We start from the raw sequence: 18,780 nt of genomic DNA on the forward strand, positions 1-18,780 counted from the left end.
TACACAATGCCATGTTACATGCTACAATTTAGAGTCCTCTAGTGGCAGGGGGCTGAAAATATGTAGACATAAAGAATAAAGATGTAGAATGTTAATAACTTTTTTATTTAAAAAGTTTTTATAGTTTTCACGTGAACAATTCAGAGAGATTACTTTTCCACGTGCCCTCATGCTATAAGATCTAGTTTACACAGTGACACTTTATTGTGAAGCTAAGTTTCCAAAATGCACTGCCAGCCATTACACATGCAAGGCACACACTGTGAAAAGTCATTGACTAAACTATTCCATTTTGGCACATTCCAACTTTGGTGACATGAATCTATCAGTTTTATGAATTTTCAGGTTAGGCACTGTTTCAATAATTGCTACAGGACGTGGGGAACTGGGTAAATGGTTTGATTTGGACAGTTATGCTATGCGTAAATACTTGTGGGAGTGCCAGACTTGAGGCAGTTTTTTGTGATACAAACATCAAAGGATTGAAGAGGTCAGAGTTACTGATCAAAATACATTTGATAAGAAATACACACATGAATGAACTATGAAAAATGCAGGCAAGAAAAAAGGTTGACTGGAGAACTGATTACATGTAAAAGCTAAAAATTACATGGTTAGCTTCTGGAGAGTAATTTCTGAGGAATATTGTGTGCAGAAAGAAAAAGTTGCACAAAATTGCATACTTAACTGTGTATTTAGTATCACTTTATTCCACAATGTGTCAAAGCTATACATTAAAAAATTATAGTCAATACTCTTACAAACTTTGAAATGCTACCATAGTACAGATTCATCTTTAAGAAAATAATTTGCAACACATTCTCTTCTTAACACAGTCTGTTTGAGACCATTCCTGTTGCCGGATTGAAGCTTTGCATCAATAGGTCCCTGCAGATTTATTCTTTCCTATATTTCTGGTTGGTAATCTCTATTGTTAAGATTTTCCTGATCTATTAATTGTGGCTGTACATAATGCTGACGAGGCCTTTTCCTCTGACAGATATGAATAACAGATGCAGCACTAACTATTTTGTCACCTATCTGTGGGTGAAGTGGTACTGGTTTCTAATAGCAGTGAAATTTAGAAACCAGATTCTCCTTGCCTTTCCCATAACACAATTTGCTCTTGACTGTCAAATGCTCTTTCTCTGTAAGTCAGTGAACCATGCTCTCAGACAAACTTCATCAATTAAGAATCTTAAGTGGAACTGTGTCTTCTGGCAGGTAAAGATGTTTGGACTCTAGAGCAACTTTTGCAATCTACTTGCAAAAAATGCCACCACTAGCAATCCTTCCAGCTTCACCTAAAACAATGTATATGTGAAACAGTAATTACTGTCCAACACAGCGAAGAGAATAGTAGTAAATGTGCACTTGGAGTTGTGGGATTCTGAAACACTTCTTGTTGGGCATTTTTTCATGTTTTCCTTCAACTGCACAGAAGCATGGATATACATCACATCTCTAAGTTCTTCATTATACTCTTCCATTCCTTTCCAATCTGAAGTATCTGTAATGAAAAGTGGATTACATATCCAAGCACTTCGGTTTACAATAATGGTACTGAACACTCATCATCTATGGTTTGGTTTAATTTGGAGCAATCAAATTTTCTCCCTTTCAGGAGACAAAGAGAACCATACTTCTCAAGAAACAAACTTGAAAAGTATGGAGCATACAGTGTTTTTACCTACATCACACAAAAAAAAGGATAGCATGGGAAAGCATTGAAGATGAACACGCTCAGTCCAGCAGCAGTTCACAACTTCAATACCTCAAAGACCAAAGGTGAGTGAAAAAAAAACATGAATAATGTTCCCTTTATTATTTCAAAAATGTAGTATATGCACTTACCGCAATATCAAGCTACTCTAGAGACCGTAACAAAACGCAAGCATCACTTACAATGTAACTGACAAAACTTGGAATCTATCCAAAGAGTAAAATGTGGACCTACTAGCAGAAATACAATATTTAATATCTTTGAAGTGGAAAGCTTTCATTTCTGAAAGAGTTCCAGCTCTGAACACTTTCACACTGGAGACAATGTAGATGGGATTCAGTCCCAATTATGCTGGCATACTGCAATGCGGACTGTAAGAAGTGTAAGCTTTTCATGTTACATCTGATAACTATTTCAGTTTCTGTATTGTATTAAAGTAAATGAGACTCTCCATGTGCCAAAAAAACATAATGTGATTTTTAGCTTCATTTCTGGCAGTAATGCTTTGTGCATTATAGTATCTCCGTCCTATACTGTATTTTGAATTCTGTTAGTAAGATATATGGATTGTTCTGACATCGTTCTTAGATAGTTGAAATAGTTTCTTCAGTCTTCCACAACAATTTATTTCATCAAGATGCTGACTAGTCAAGGTGACATCACTTCATTATCTAGTCACAAATCTAAACAGGTTTCTTCTTTTTCTTTTGTGCTGATCTCAAGCAGATAAGCATTATCTCCATTCCTACTAATTTAGTCACCAAAACTTTCATTACAAAGACAACAGTGGTGCTATGGCACTCTAAACATGCCAAAATTGTAGTATATACTGATTTTCTCATGTAGACAGGAATCTACAAAACTTTTTTTGCAGTGTTTGCAGTGCTGGTGTTATGAAACTAGTTTCAAAAAACAGTGTCTCTGTGTTAACTGTGCTTTCATCACATAGCAATATACTTTTAATTGACATTGAATGAGCAAGTTGCAGTTCAGATTTTGCAAAAGTTGGTCAATAGTGGTTCTTTTGACAATATGTTGTGGCCTTCTTGTTCTCTCATTTACAGGAGATGGCTCAAGGACACACTAATTATTTGGAAGATTAGCAAAGAAGTTACATGGTGAGTCTGTTGTCTCTGGAAACTCCTATGAGAAAGGCAATAAGAAATGCCTGTTCATGCAGATCCAGGATTGGGTCCATATTTTGGAAAATTGATGTGGAACATCTGTTGGAGACCCTACAAAGCAAGAATATTTCTCTAGGGACAACAGCTTAAGCTGATGAGCTAATCTTGTTGGTTGGGAGCAACAGCTAAACAGAGTTCAGACAAAGAAGTTCATTAGTTTTTGGAAAACTGTCACAGTGATTTGAAAGCCCTAATTGTTCGAGTGGTCAACAAAACTAACATTATTTGAAATTAAAAATACATTTATAGATTAATACATATGTGAACAAATGAGTCTCTCTAATGTACAGATAAAATGAGGCCTGATATCTTACAAGAGCCTTTTTTTTTTTTTTTTTTTTAAACCTCCGATAGGCTATAAGTAAGACACGTTCATAGAAAACAATTATTTTATTACCAAATGTTTTGTACACTTATGGTTATTTTTCAACATAATCACCGAGAAGATTGAGACATTTATCGTACCTGTGGACAAGCTTTGCAATACCTTCTTCAAGAAATGTTGCCACCAACAATTTCAAAAGAGCACTGACGTAGTTTTGAAGATCTATGTTGGTTTGAAAGTGCTGTCCTCCCAGCCACATCTTCAGTTCAGGACTGGGCGCCAGGTCAGGACTGAACAGTGGATGATCGAAAATGTCCCACTGAAACTGTTCAAGGAGCTGTTGGGTTGTGCCAGCAGTGTGTGGACGAGTGTTGTCATGGATCAACACAATTCCTGAGGTCAGCATTCCTCTTTGTTTGTTTTGAATGGCTCTCCGCAAATGTCATAAAGTTTCACAATAAGCAGCTGCATTGGTAGTGGTTCCGGGCTGCATTAACTCGTCAAGCAACACACCTTTTGGTCCCAAAACACGGTAGACATAACCTTTCTGTTTTTGAATGTTTGAATTTTTTTGGGTTGTTTGATGAATTTCAATGCAGTCATTGTTGTGACTTTTGTTTTGTTTCTGGTGTGTTATACTGAATCCAAGTTTCATCCCCAGTAACAATTGATTTCAAAAAGTTCTCTCCTTCATCATGATAACGGTCAAGGAAATTCAAAGCTGACACCATTCGGTGACTTTTGTGGGTGTCCGTCAATATTTTTGGAACCCGACAACCACAAAGCTTTTTGTAGCCTAAGTGTGCACTAACAACAGAGTGTACGACATATCTTGAAACTTCCAGAATTTCCATAGACAAATCAGTTATGTTGAACCTACGATTTTCTCTAACCATTCCATCAACTTGTTCAACAAGATCGGCTGTAACGACATACTTGAATCCTTGGGCCCGTTCATCATGCATGTCACTTTGGCCATCTTTAAACTTTTGGCACCATTTACACACAACACCATCAGTCATGAAGTTGTCACCGTACACTTGGCTCATTCTCCAATGAATTTCTACTGCACTATTCCCTTCTGCTTGAAGAAACAGAATTACACTTTGTAATTCACACTTGGTGGGAGCAACAATGATGGCAGCCATGTTTATATGGCTGTAGCGCCACACCGTCCACCCCTGGTAACTGAGTGGTCAGCGCGATGGACTGTCAATCCTAAGGGCCCGGGTTCGATTCCCGGCTGGGTCGGAGATTTTCTCCGCTCAGCGACTGGGTGTCGTGTTGTCCTAATCATCATCATTTCATCCCCATCAACGCGCAAGTCGCCAAAGTGGTGTCAAATCGAAAGACTTGCACCAGGCGAGCTGTCTGCCCGACGGGAGGCCCTCGTCACCCGCCATTATTATATAGTGCCACACAGACTGATGCCTTGAGATTGACAATGGCGGAGTGTGTAGTGCGAGAATTGCAAAGTAGCCTACAGTGCATGTCCACTTTCTGCCACCCACATAGCTTCTATACTGAGCGATCAAAGGTTTAAAAAAAAAAGACCCTCGTAATTAAAAGAGAGTTTTCCGCAGTATTGAGCAAGTAAACAAGAGAGCTATGCTGATGTTTAATTTGCTTTGGACAAAACTGTTTTCAATATTTCACTTATTGTAACACAGCTTTACTGTAACAGTTTTCTGTTTCAGTAATATGTTATGACTCATGCATGCGCAGCCAAAGATTTAACCTTATCAAAACTGCCATTGCTGAAATTCAAATAAATATTAGTCTCAGAATTTTTGAGCACTAGGAACGATTTTAAGTGAAGCATTGTAAGTAGAACTGAGACTATATACACCAGATGTATTCATCCAATAACAACCTGCAAGTTATTGGTTAAGAAAGGGGAATTTGATGAAAGTAGACCGATATTTAGTTTATCAACTTTTAGCATGCAGTAAATTAGGAAAAACAGAAATAATACATAGCATACATGAAGGAAAATCTTTCATACAAGTCAGAGGACTTATTAAATTCATCCCAGTATATGGAACAAAGCTAAATCAGAATTTTTCAGCCAACAAATAGAATGTATATTTCTTACTACCTACAAAAACATTAAATATCAATGATATTGTCAGAGCTTTTCAAAATCTCTTCACTCAAAAAAAAAAGAGAGAGCTTTAGGCACTACTGATATCAACACCTGCAAAAACCTGGTGAACTTAAACAGCTGAGTGACACTCTACACAAATTCACCATTCAAATCCTAGCAATCCAGCAAACACGTTCTCAAGATGAAAATTATTTCGACTCCTGAAACTTCAGGATATTTAAAGGTAAACCAGCCATAAAAATCAAAGGCAAGTTATCAATACTTAGGACTTCCCCTGCAACAAGGAATATTATTTTAGATTCAGTTATCAACTTTACATCCTTAAGTGAAAGAATCTTAAGTTCTTACGGTGAAATCTAGCAACAAAACATATGCCTCCATGAATTCTCATACTCCTAGTAACAACAATAACAAGACAAGACTCACAGAAAGGAGTAGACTTTCGGAAAAACACTAGAGGAAACTACAAGCAAGAGCCCCAAACACTGTGTCAAAATATTATTAGGTGATTTTATTACACTAGTTAGAATGGAGAAGAAAGACAGGTCAATACTAGGACTTCATCCAGTGCATTGGCAGGTGAATAAGAAAGGAGAATGTTTAACAAGCTTCTGTACATCATTTGCGCTGAGTCTCATGTCTACAAAGATTACACGATCTTTACATAAAAAGAAAACCTGGATGTTATCTAACCCATTATTAGGAGAATTCCAAGTTGATCATGTGGCAGTTTCTACAAAGAATCTGAATGAGATTCAAAATACCTGAGTATGGAATGGAGTTTTTGACTCAGATCACTACTTACCACAAAACAATATTCAGTTCCAACCAAACAGATCCATACTTAATGGCAACTGATTTCCAGAAACTGATATGGACTGCCTGAAGAAAAACTCTGAGGCTTTTGCTTGTGACGTACAAGAACAAGATCCCAAGGAGTGGCCAGACTTCCACAACACATTACAGACATCAGCCACAAAATTAGGACAGCCACCAGGAAACGTAAACACAGGTGGTGGAACATGACCTTCGATGAAGCCACTGATGAGTGAATCAAACCACAGAAGCACTGGAATAGATATCAACAGAACTTGAAAAATGGGAGCCCTTCCTGAAGATACTAAAATCAACCTCAAAAAACAATTTGCCTGGAAACACATGACTATGATTAAAGAAAACTTGGGCCAGGTTTCCAGTAAAACAACACATGAAATTTTTAGAAGACATTCTGTGAGAATTTATCTGGGTACAAACTACCAAAATTGTGTTCTGTCAAATTTATGGAAAACTTGAAACAAAAAATAAAGAAAATTGCATGATACTTTCTGATTACTTTCAAAATTAACAACTGTGAGCCTCCAGTAGAAAGACTGCATTTTGAAAAATCTGCACCAAATCCAGATTCTCATTCCCCAACAAATCAAGAAACAAGAGAGAGAATTCAATACTAAAAAGTAACAAAGTGACAGGAGGGGATGGCATAACTGAAGAAATATTAAAAATAGTAGTAGGATACGACCTAATATGAAGGATGAAGGCTTTCACAACCAGATGACATAGCTGCTGGTAAACTTTTCGGGATGTGAGGTCGTAGTCCAAGAAACTCTTCTGTTCCTGATGTTTCATCCAGGACTACGCTGGACATCCTCAGAGGCGCTCCTCTGCTGAGTCTTGCCTCATGACCAATGGGATGTCCAAGAACGACATATATACTGTAGGAAAGGGGGATGTGGTCAAAGTAACACGGGATGAGCAGAGAGAATCCTTGTCAAAGATAAAACTTAACTATCAATTGTTGTCTTGTCAAAGATAAAATTGTCTAGCGATTCTGTAGAGGTACTGCCCATATGTCGCTAAGTTTCATTGTCTCCTCTTTCATATTAAAATTATCCTGATGCTTATAAATTTCAATGGCTTCTCTACATAGTCGTGGATGATAATTTGATGTTCCAGATAAAATTGCTGTTTCAGAAAACTTCACTTCGTGGTTTCCTGACTGCTACAGCTGATTTCTCTATTTTTCCTAGTTGGCAAAGACTTTTGGGCTCTTTTAGCCATGTATTTACACTCCTCTTGGTAGTTCCAATATAAACTTTACCATACATACACGGAATTTTGTATACACCACATACCAACAGAGGACAATGTTTATCCTTCACAGATTGGAGTACTTGACTTACTTTCTTTGTTGGTCTAAAGACCAGTCTGATCTCATGTTACTGTGAAATCTTACGTATCTGATCCATGACTTTTTTAATAAAAGGGAGAGAAAATGTATTTTTCCATTGTTGTGGTTTATCCCTGTCCTTCAGTCTTCTGTTCCTTGATCGCAAAATTCTCTTTACCTCTTTCCCTGAGTAGCCATTATTCTCGAGGGCCTGCTTCAGATGTTTTATTTCAGTGTCCAGGTGTTCCAATCTGCATATCCGTTTGGCTCTATCGACAATACTTTTAATGACACCTCTCTTTTGCTGTGGATGGTAATTGGAGTTTTTATTCAAATATCTGTCAGTATGTGTTACTTTCCAAACTTCCATTGAACCGTTTCATAACTAAAACATCCAAGAAAGATATTCTATCATTTCCCATTTCCATGGTGAACTGGATTTCTGGATTAATTTTATTTAGATGATCAAAGAAGTCATCCAAAGCCTTTCTGCCATGGGACCAAACCACAAATGTATCATCTACAAACTGACACCTGGGAGATGGTTTCTTATTTGCTTTGTCCAGAGCCAACTGTTCAAATTTCTCCTATAGAAATTAGTGATCACAGGACCTAATGGGTTACTCATTGCTATGCCGTCAAGTTGCTCATAAAATTCATCGTCTCATTGGAACTGTCTCAGAGTAAGGCAACGTCTGAAAAGAGCAGTCAAATCTCCTGGAAAAATATCCATTATGAAAATCAGGATTTCGTTAGCTCGAATCATAATGAATAAGGACACTATGTCAAAAGGTCTTGGATGTCCAACTGGTCAGTCGCAAGACGCAGCAGAGGAGTGCCTCTGAGGATGTCCAGCGCAGTCCTGGACAAAACATCAGGAGCAGAAGAGTTTCTTGGACCACGACCTCACATCCTGAAAGGTTTACCAGCAGTTAATATGAAGGATTCATGCACTTTTAGCAGAAATGTTGGAAACTGAAATGATTCCAAAGGACTGGACGAAAGCTATAATACATCAGTGCATAAAAAAAGGAGACAAATTGCAGAGGCCTCTGTCTTCTGCCAATTATATACAAGGTCCTATCTAAAGCTCTCTTAAACATATATGAATAGCAAACAGATCATTTTATTTGTGAATATCAAGCAGGCTTTAGGAAAGGCAGCTCATGTGCTGAGTAGAGTATGTTTTTGAAGACAATATTTAGGATATGTCAACGTACCAACACATATGTCACCTTTATGGATTTCAAGAAAGTGTAAAGATCTTTTGACAGGCAAACTATTTTGGACACTTTAGAAGAGTTCAGGGTAGATACAGAGACATGAGAACTAATATGCTAGACGCTCACAGACACAACATCTCAAGTGAAGTTTCTGGGTGAAATGCCGGATTCTTTGAAATGCATACAGGAGTTCCACAAGGAGATGGCATCTCATCTGAGGACAGAGAATCAAAGTGAAGTGCCTAACTTTTGCTGATGATCTAGCTATCTTCCCTAAGAATAGTGAAGAAACCAAGTAGGCCACAGAGAAATTACATGTGGTAGCATCAAGAGCAGGCCCTCAGATATCGTACGAGAAGACCCATTTGTTGGAAAATTTGCATAAAAGTATCAGAAGAGCCCCACTACAAACAAAACATGGGACGATTTCACATGTTTCTTCTTTTAAATATAATTCCAGAAAGTAAACAAAATAACATGGAAACACTAAAACAAACAAGTGATATCCTGTAAAATGAAACTTCGGCACTGCAAGACAGCTGTCATGTCTGAAGCACTAATCACCACATAAACTACAACTCCAGGAGGCCATTCAAAAATTGATGCAATAGCAAAAGAAGAGCAAACAATTCCAAGAGAAATTTATGGAACTGTTAAAGTAAAGGGCATATGGATCAAAAGAAAAACTACAAACCTATAAACATCACTAGACAAGTTCACTGATAACATACACAGAAGATGCTTGAAGTCCCATGGTCACATCTTCAGAATGAGGAGGGAAGTGTGAGTGAGTGTGAGGGGAGAAAGAAAGTTGGAGAGGTGGTGGTGCGAGGGGAAGGCATGTGGGAGGGTGGTGGAGTGAGGTAGCAGTGGGCTGGAGGTCAGGATTAGATGAGGAGGGAGGTGAGGGGTAGAGGGAAAAGGAGGTGAAGGTTTTGCGGCAGGTGGGGGGGAGGTAAGGCACTTTGGGAACACATTTTTGAATAAAGATTTTAATTTCTTTCAAAATCCAAAGAAAGCTTTATTTTTCATATTCCATCTTCAGGTACAAGTGACAGCCAAACCGCAGAACTGCTGTGTTGTCTTTATTGGTGGTAGAAATGAAAGAGGAAATGAAATTGAGCCTTTAACTTTCCTTTTTCTGTCACTTCTTGTAAATTCAGTCAGATCAATTCGCAACAGCACAGATAATTTAATTCAATGGGCAGCTTCAGATTGTTTGTGAAAAACTGAAATGCATGCTAGTCTACTAAGGCAGATGACTGGAAATAAGTTTCAAATGCTCTGTTGATCGATTGCTGACAAGGTGAAAGCTTCAAATTTAAAAGCCTACATTACACACAATCTTAACATCAAAAAGGTATTTATTTATTTATTGTACTTCCTTGATCAGTATATGCTCCTAATACTAAAAATTGTTTACAGATTTATGTTAGGAAAATGCCTTGACACACACACACACACACACACACACACACACACACACACACACACACACACACACACACAGATTTATGTTAGGAAAATGTCTTGTGTGACACACACACACACACACACACACACACACACACACACACACACACACACACAAAAAGAAGAAGAAGCATCAACTGCACTGAAATACCTTCAGAATGATTGGTGGTGGTGATAAAATGTTCAGAATGTAATGGAATTCAGTTTCTTTCCTGAGGCTGCGCACATCAGTGACTGCATTCGTCATTTCTCTGCAGGCTCCAGTTTCATTACTGATAAGCCAAGTTGAAACCCATGATTGATGCCAAGGCGTCATCACTACAGGTGATGCAAAGCTGCAATGTCAGAATTTTAATTTTACATTAATAATACGAGTTAAGAGCTTGTTATAAAAGTCAATACTCAAACTTACAAAACGCAGAAACATGATTAATGTGTTATTCTTGGTAGAATTTACAGGCCTGAAATACTCCTGAAACAACATACAAAATTGGAAAACACACACAGTCTCTCTCTCTCTCTTTCCAATGCTGCTCCAGTATTAACAGTTGTCAGGTCCAGAATACGAATGTACCATTAATGACTCTGAAAAAGATGAATGGATTCTCACAAAAAGATGAATGGATTCTCACATTTCTTTTCTATTACTATAGAATAGATGAGAGAAATAAAGGAGGCAGATGACTGAAACAAAATTCAGTAGCAGCAAAAGTACATCAACATTGTCATGCTGGGTGGTGGAGTGGTAACAAAAGTCATAAGACTAGTTGCTGAGAAAGAGGAACTACCACTGCAGCAGGTGGGTAGCCCCATCCAGCAGCTTGGAACAAGGGCCAAATAAGGGAATCAATGGTTTGTGGTTAGTTACGAGGAGGAACCTTGTTCCATACAGTAAGATGCGGAATTTTTTGACCCTGAAAATAATAGCTAGTACCTCCTTTTGCCCCTGTGAGTAGTCCCACTGTGCAGCGGAATACATCTTTGAAGTGTAAGTAAAGGGTTGTTTGAAGACATCTCAGTTCTGGCACAACAGGAAGGCAGCAGTGCCATAAAAGGATGTCTCACAGGGCAGGGTGTAAAAGCCTGGTGTGAAAGAAGCAAGACAGGGAGCAGATCACAAATTCTGCTAGAGGGGCTGAAAAGCCTGTCAGCAGTCCACAGACAAGACAAACTTAACACCCTGCTGGTGATGCCAGTTAAGAGACTGGCAGATATGTGCAGGCTGGGGAATGAACTGAGCATAATATGAAATCTTACCCAGAAAAGACTGGTGTACCTATAGGTTTTTGGGCACTGGTAAATTGACAATGGTCTTCATGCAGTCACCCATGGAGACGAGACCATCTTTACTAAGCGCATGACCCAAAAAATGTTCCTTTGGGGAGAAAAAACAACACTTTACCAGCTTGCAATGAAGACTATTCTTCAGTGGGCATTGGGAAACCAACTGAAGGTTCCGTCAGTGCTCCCCCAAGCACTGCCTGTGACCAAAATGTCATCAAGGTAACTGATGCAACAGGAAATGTCCTAAATTAACTGTTCCAAATATCACTGACAAATTTCCAGTCCAGACAAGATTCCAAGAGGTAAGCGATTAATTGGTAAACCCCAAAGGGGCTGCTGAGGACCAGGAAAGTCCAAGAACCTGCACCCAACGGTAACTGCAGGTAAGCATTGTGCAAGTCAATGTGAGAAAAGTACTGGGCCCCCAGACAACTTTGCCATCAATGCCGCCTACCGCACAGTGAGATACAAATACGCGACACATTGCTCGTCACCTGTCTGTCTAAAACTGCCCCAAAGGTGCACAGTGCCATCGGGCTTCTGAACTATCACAAAAGATGTGTCGCACTGAACTGATGAAATAGGATAAATGACAAGCTGACGCTGCCAATGTTGTAACACAGCCTTTATCTTTCTGCACATGGTGGAGGGAATAGGGCTGGGGCAACAAAGTTTCGGGATTGCTGACAGCTTAAGAGATAAATGTGACTCAAAATTTTCTGCCCATCCCTAGGTATTCTCAAAGAGCGGGCTACAGGACATCAGTTAGGTATCTAAACTATGAAAAGAAAAGCATTGAGACACTAAATGTACTTTGTCCACAACCTGAAAACTGAAAACAGAAGACACATCAAGCCCAATGATATTTTGCATCGATGGTGAAATGATCACCGACAAAGTAAGTTGCTATTCCACATTCTTGTACGTGTGGAGACGCAGAATTGCCCTCACAAGGGTATGTGCTGTTTACTATAACACACAACCTGATAGAATGGCCGTTGCAACACCAGGCACCCCAAAATTCTTTTACATCTGCAAATTATGGAGGCTGACTGATGGTTGTTGAGCTACTGCAATGCTTTTCAATACACAGAACAACCAAAACTGGGGCACTATGGATAAAAAAGGTCATTATTATACAGATTTATGTTGGGGAAAATGTATCATGATTTACTTACATAAGAGACAAAAAATTTATATAAAAAGATGCATTAGTTGCACTGAAGTACCTTCAAAATGAATGGTGGTGGCAATAAAATATTCAGAATGTGATAAGTATCATGGCTGATTGTAATGCATTCCTCACAACTTGCAAAAATGGGATCGACAGAAGCGTCCAATCCCACGCGTCTGCTTTGACCTGTGACGCAAGGGTGTTGTCGTGTGTGACGTCATGACGGTGCGGAGTTAGGTTTGTGAGTGTGGCGTGTTTGTAGATGTCGTCGTGTTGTGCTCTCTGGTGGTATGTTCAGGGTTTTCGTTTGTGTGGTGTAATGGGCTCAGTTTGCTTTTGCTCATTATCCAGAATTGTTAGAGTGTCGGCTGTGTTTGTAGTGTAATTCATTTCAGTGAGTTAACGATTTTGTGTGAAGGTTAATTTAGTGTTGTTCGCCGTACATCGTGTGGTAATTTTAGTAAAATTAATGTTTTGTTGTTTATGTTCACGAATGGATATGACGTATAAAATTAACAGTGCGAAGGCAAGGGAAGTGTTAGATCCCAATGTGTGGCTGTGTATGTTGATATTGGTATTGAGAGATGTTTTTGAGCTATATAGGCCAAGGGAAGTGTTTGATCCTAACTTATGGGACCGGGAGCTGCTGTTGAGCTATATAGGTCAAGGGAAGTGTCCGATTCCAGATGATATTGTGTTTAGTGGTATTCGTGGAGTTTTGTGATGCTGGTTTTTTTCGTCGTTTTGTTCCAGATGATATTGTGTTTAGTGGTATTTGTGGAGTTTTGTGATGACGGTTTTTTTCGTCGTTTTGTGTGGTTTGTATGGGGGTGGGTGTATAAATTTGTTTATATTTAGTTTCCCCCACCCAAAAACACCCCATTTCCTGCACTTGTCCCATTAGTGTCATTAGGGTTTTTGTGGAGAGAGACAGAGAGAGACAGAGAGAGAGAGAGAGAGAGAGAGAGAGAGAGAGAGAGAGAGAGAGAGTGTGTGTGTGTGTGTGTGTGTGTGTGTGTGTGTGTGTGTGTGAGATTGTTTTTCGGTGTATTTTCGTTCTCATAATGTGTACGTACCGACTTTATATGCGCCATATTGGAATCGTGGTTTATGGTAGTTTCCGCCCTATATGTGCCGTCATGGGCCAAAGCAGACGGGCGGGATCGGACGCTTCCATATTTCCCAGAAATGCATCTCATCACAAGAGATGATTGTCACAATATATTGGCCAGAATTAGTACACACTTCCTAATGGCTTCTAAGAACACAAAAGTTCAAAGGTAGAGTGAAATAAGGGTAGTCAGCAAGGAATAATTTACAATGTTCAAGCAACTGAAGCCTCACACTTCCATAAGCATTTTTGTATGTACGATAAAGTGAATTTTTGAAATACTGCATTGTGTTGACTCATAATGATGAAGGTGTTGCTATGCACAAGAAGAGAATTGATAAGCCACAATATACTAAACAGTGTAAATGTATAGATTTGTTGACAGCATAGAAAATGACTTTGGAATTACTGGCATAAAAATGAAGAGCCAAGAATTTTCTTGTGTATAGAGGTTTCCTAGAGGCAATATTTCAATAATTCTGGGGGGAAAAACTTGACAAAACTGTTTACTGAAGTTTGAAACCAAGACATTATATGTGGAGAACACAACATAGACAGGTAAAGAATCCAAACTGAAACACAAATTAAAAGAAACATTACTAAAATTTAATATGCAGATGATAATAAATGTTGAGAGAGTACACATCATCTGCAGGGGATCAGCGACTGTTAGAATTAAAATTGAATAGCAGCCACAAGTCTCATAACTTTTTTTTAATTGACATGTTTCATGTCATGGTATGGAATCACTGTTTGAGAAAACTCTATCAACAGTAATCCAAAAATAAATTTTATATTGTAAATACAGGCTGTTAGGACCAGCCTGAATAAACAGACAGACATATGCTAAATAAATTTCCATAATGTAAAAGTATTGAAATTTCCAACCATGTAAAAATACACAATAACAATTTCATTAATCGATGACCATGTATGTATTTACTGAATTAGCTGAATGCACTCTATACGTTTTCTGTAGCTCTGTTCTGTAGTAAAATGGGTTAAGAGTGCATAAACTTCGAGACCTAAGTATAAACTGGCAGAAAATTGTAAGCAACATTACTACCAAATCTGATAATTTGACGTTTTATATCGTAAAACGTAGGCCAAACCGTCTGGATTATGCTGACTTGTCCTATATCACAAGTAGCACTGCACAGACTGCAATAAAATGGTAATACATAATAATCAATCTATCTATTTATTTTAGCAAAATAACGACAGTAAAATAATACCAGTTGCTTTCTGGATCCACTGCAACATTCCAATGGTAAGAACGACTTTGAGACTTTGCGTCTTGAGAGCTGTCATTTTCGATGAAGTACTTGTACAGTCCCTCTGCAACGTTCCACAGTCCCAAACGCAAATAATGAATCTGATCCATTGCACTCAGTTCAAGTTATCTGTGTTTTATACATATGTTAATTTCTGTGAAAGAAACTGAAAAAATAAACATATCACTCAACACGCATGGAAATGTTTACATTACAATGAATCAGCTGACGCCAAAGATGAAAAACGAAGATGCAACAAAGATCCGAAATCTTGTAAACATCGAGTGACGCCACCTGGATTGGTTGTTTCTATACACTTCTTCGGTGATGCCACTCGGAGTAACTGCCAAGTGGCGTCACATTACCTGCAAGTGGCAACCCGCCTTCATTCTCAATCATATAAGCAGCAATGAAGCCATGAAGCGCTAAATTTACCTCATAAATTTATTAAATATTTCTAACTATATCACGATTCTGTACGAAAAAATTGGAACTATCTCCGCAAATTGACACAGGTGACCACGAAATACATATTTCGTCGTAAATTAGACCCTAATATAAACAAACGCACAAACAGCGAGTGATGCCCGATTGGAATGTTTATGGAATGGGCACTTATATGTGCAGATCAGAATTTTTGTAGCCAAGATGCACTGCCTCCAAGTCAAGTGACTATATTTCGTCGCCGGCCGCGGTGGTCTAGCGGTTCTGGCGCTGCAGTCCGGAGCCGCGGGACTGCTACGGTCGCAGGTTCGAATCCTGCCTCGGGCATGGGTGTGTGTGATGTCCTTAGGTTAGTTAGGTTTAAGTAGTTCTAAGTTCTAGGGGATTTTAACCTAAGATGTTGAGTCCCATAGTGCTCAGAGCCATTTGAACCATATATTTCGTCGTAAGTTTTGTCAGTAGGTTCCCTGCAGTTTTTACATGTGTTACATCGCTAGTACAGGCAGTTCCCGTTCAATAACACCATAAATTTTGTACAAGCCATGTATGAACATGTTAACAACTTGCGTTCTATACCTGCAATGATCTTAACTCAAAGCTTTGTACAGAGAATGCAAAGCATTTTGCTTGTTGCAGCAGGTGTCATTAGCTCAGCTTTCACTGTTTTTTTTTTTTTTTAAAGAAACAGAAAAGGAGAGCGACCTGTAGTGTATTCAGTGCACTTTTTTGTTTTGCTTGTGACAAAATGAAAGTATACTGAACAACTTCGAATTTGGAGCTGTAACACGCACCAGATTAATAATTTATCACACTTTGAAATGCTTACAGAGAAGAAAGTCTTCCCTTTTTACTTTCTGGTACAATTTTTTAAATCTTCATTCCTCCTTAGGAAAAAGAAAATTAATCGCACATATATCTTCAGCATGTTATTGGAATTTAATGAAAACAGGGGTTTTAAAATAAGCAGTAAGGTTTGGAAGAGTGAATAACTGGGAGGAAATGACTCAGATTGGTGTGTATAAATCTTATCTGGGAATAGTACTTGAAATCTGTGTACATTCAACAGACTGATATGCTGCACAACCCCACACTACTGGCTCTAGCCCTTTTCTCATAAGTTTATGGCCATGCAGTTATATAAATTTGCCCTATAGCAGTAACTCTTTCTTACACAGCGTTTAAATATTTTTTCGACAAATAAAGCACCTCTTATTAGTATAATAACCATACTTATATTTGTGTGATACTTACCTACGAAAAGTCTATTTCCCTCCTTTGACCTATTTCGACTTGCATCAAGAGTAGCAAGAATTATTCACTGTTGCTTTTAATAATAAATAACCGTGTAAAAACATAGCAAATATGTTTCAGCCTTAGCGCAAAATATAAAAGGGAACAAAAGTATTATACGAAAGTATGTAGTAAATCCGAGTTTGATGTTGGCAGCTGCAATACAGGTACATAGTACAACTAAGTAACTTACTAACGTACGCACCTGGTAGCTGAGTGGTCCTGAAGAATGCATTTACACATCAATCTACGTGGAAAAAAAAAAAAGTGGTCAGCGCGACAGACTGTCAATCCTAAGGGCCCGGGTTCGATTCCCGACTGGGGCGGAGATTTTCTCCTCTCAGGGACTGGGTGTTGTGTTTTACTAACCATCATCATTTCATCCCCATCGACGCGCAAGTCGCAGAAGTGGCGTCAAATCGAAAGACTTGCACCCAGGCGAACGGTGTACCCTCTGGAGACCCTCGTCACACAAAAAGAACTTACCTACTACAGGACCTGGGAAAAATTGTTTGATACTGGGTCTTTACTGATCACCTATCGCTGGTCGGAAAAAATCGTAATATCAAAAAATAATTAATGTGCAATAATGACATTTCTGGAAGACTTTTGTCTAAGTAATACACTTATGTTGTTAAAAGTGCAAGATCACAGGTTAATGTAAACAAAAGATAAGTCACTGAAAATGTGTAATGTTGGTACATTAATAACCAGTGTAACCATGAGATTGCTCAATGCAAGCAAGGAGACGTGCATGTATTGTGTTGTACGGGTGCCAGATGTCAATTTGTGGGACGGAGTTCCTTGCCTGAGGCATTTCGTCTGTCAATACAGGGATGGATGACACTGGAGTTGTCAGGCAACATTCAATACTCTATACAATATGTTCTGGTACAACAACAGTATACGAGCGAGTGTTATCCTGTTGGAAACCACCCACTGGAATGTTGTTCATGAATGGCAGCTCAACACATCAAATCATGAGACTGACATATGGATCTACAGTTATGGTGTGTGGGATAACCATGAGAATGTGGATATGAAATCACACCTCTGACCACTACTCCAGGTATAGGTCCAGTGTGTCTAGTACGCTGACAGGCTGGTTGCAGACCCTCAGCTGGCGTCCTTCTAACCAATATATGGTCATCACTCGAACTGAGGCAGAACCAGCTTTCATCATAAAACACAATAGACCTCCATCCTCTCCTCCAATGAGCTCTCGCTTGACACCATTGAAACTGCAAATGGCGGTTGTTTGGGGTCAATGGAATGCACACTACAGGTCATCTTTCTTGGCACTGTCCTTGAAATAACCAATCTGTAGCAGTTCCTTACGTCACTGTGGTGCCAACAGCTGCTAAAATTACTGCTGTAATTTGATGCACCAGAGCCATACACCAAACATGGTGGTCTTCCCTCTCAGTAGTGCCACGTTGCCATCCAGAGCCTGGTCTTCTTGTGATCGTACATTCTTGTAAATACCGCTGCCACCAATCAAGTATAGTGGCCACATTTCTGCCAAGTCTTTCTACAATATTGCAGAAAGAACCTCCAGCTTCTTCTAGCCTTATTACACAACCTCATTCAAACTCAATGAGGTGTTGGGAATGATATCTTTGTCACCTTAAAGGGATTCTTGACTAACATCAACTCACCACATTATATCTGGAAGGTAAATAATGCTCACAACAATTACATAGTGTATTTAAAGCAAACCTGATTTGAATCCTTATAGCGGCGCTACTAGCGCCATACGCCACTACTATGTGACTGGTGTGAAATTTGCATAGACATCATCCTTCAGATGTGGAAATCTATCAACTTTAATTTATGCTGCACAACTCCATCCTGGTGTTGCTGTTTTTTCCTCCCATCAGTGTATGTTGTTTTAGAATTGAAATTCCTTCTAATGAAGACTTTTAGAGAATTCGCTTATGTGATAATGGTTTGAGACGTAAATACACTGCTGGAAAAAGAATATCAGTGCACCTGGAAAGA

The 18,780-nt window shown here is 38.9% G+C and overlaps 1 protein-coding gene across 1 annotated transcript; it reads right to left on the reverse strand.

Annotated features, from left to right (window-relative positions):
- Positions 1-683: 683 nt before the first annotated feature.
- LOC126183620 (uncharacterized) lies at positions 684-15,270 on the reverse strand. Its single transcript, XM_049925738.1, has 3 exons — positions 15,007-15,270; positions 10,354-10,537; positions 684-1,510 (listed from the first exon to the last, which is right to left on the reverse strand). Exons 1-3 carry the CDS (start codon positions 15,153-15,155, stop codon positions 1,457-1,459), a joined length of 387 nt encoding a protein of 128 aa, XP_049781695.1. The 5' UTR covers positions 15,156-15,270; the 3' UTR covers positions 684-1,456.
- Between the last annotated feature and the right edge of the window lie 3,510 nt (positions 15,271-18,780).

The sequence above is a fragment of the Schistocerca cancellata genome, chromosome 4 (assembly GCF_023864275.1).
Source record: "Schistocerca cancellata isolate TAMUIC-IGC-003103 chromosome 4, iqSchCanc2.1, whole genome shotgun sequence".
Taxonomy (NCBI): Eukaryota; Metazoa; Arthropoda; class Insecta; order Orthoptera; family Acrididae; genus Schistocerca; species Schistocerca cancellata.

Coding starts and splice junctions, on each gene's coding strand:
- LOC126183620 (XM_049925738.1), bottom strand. CDS start 15,155: ATGGATCAGATTCATTATTTGCGTTTGGGACTGTGGAACGTTGCAGAG. Junction 10,538..15,006: donor GTGGATCCAGAAAGCAACTG/GTATTATTTTAC, acceptor CTGACATTGCAG/CTTTGCATCACCTGTAGTGA. Junction 1,511..10,353: donor CACCACCAATCATTCTGAAG/GTATTTCAGTGC, acceptor TTTTCATTACAG/ATACTTCAGATTGGAAAGGA.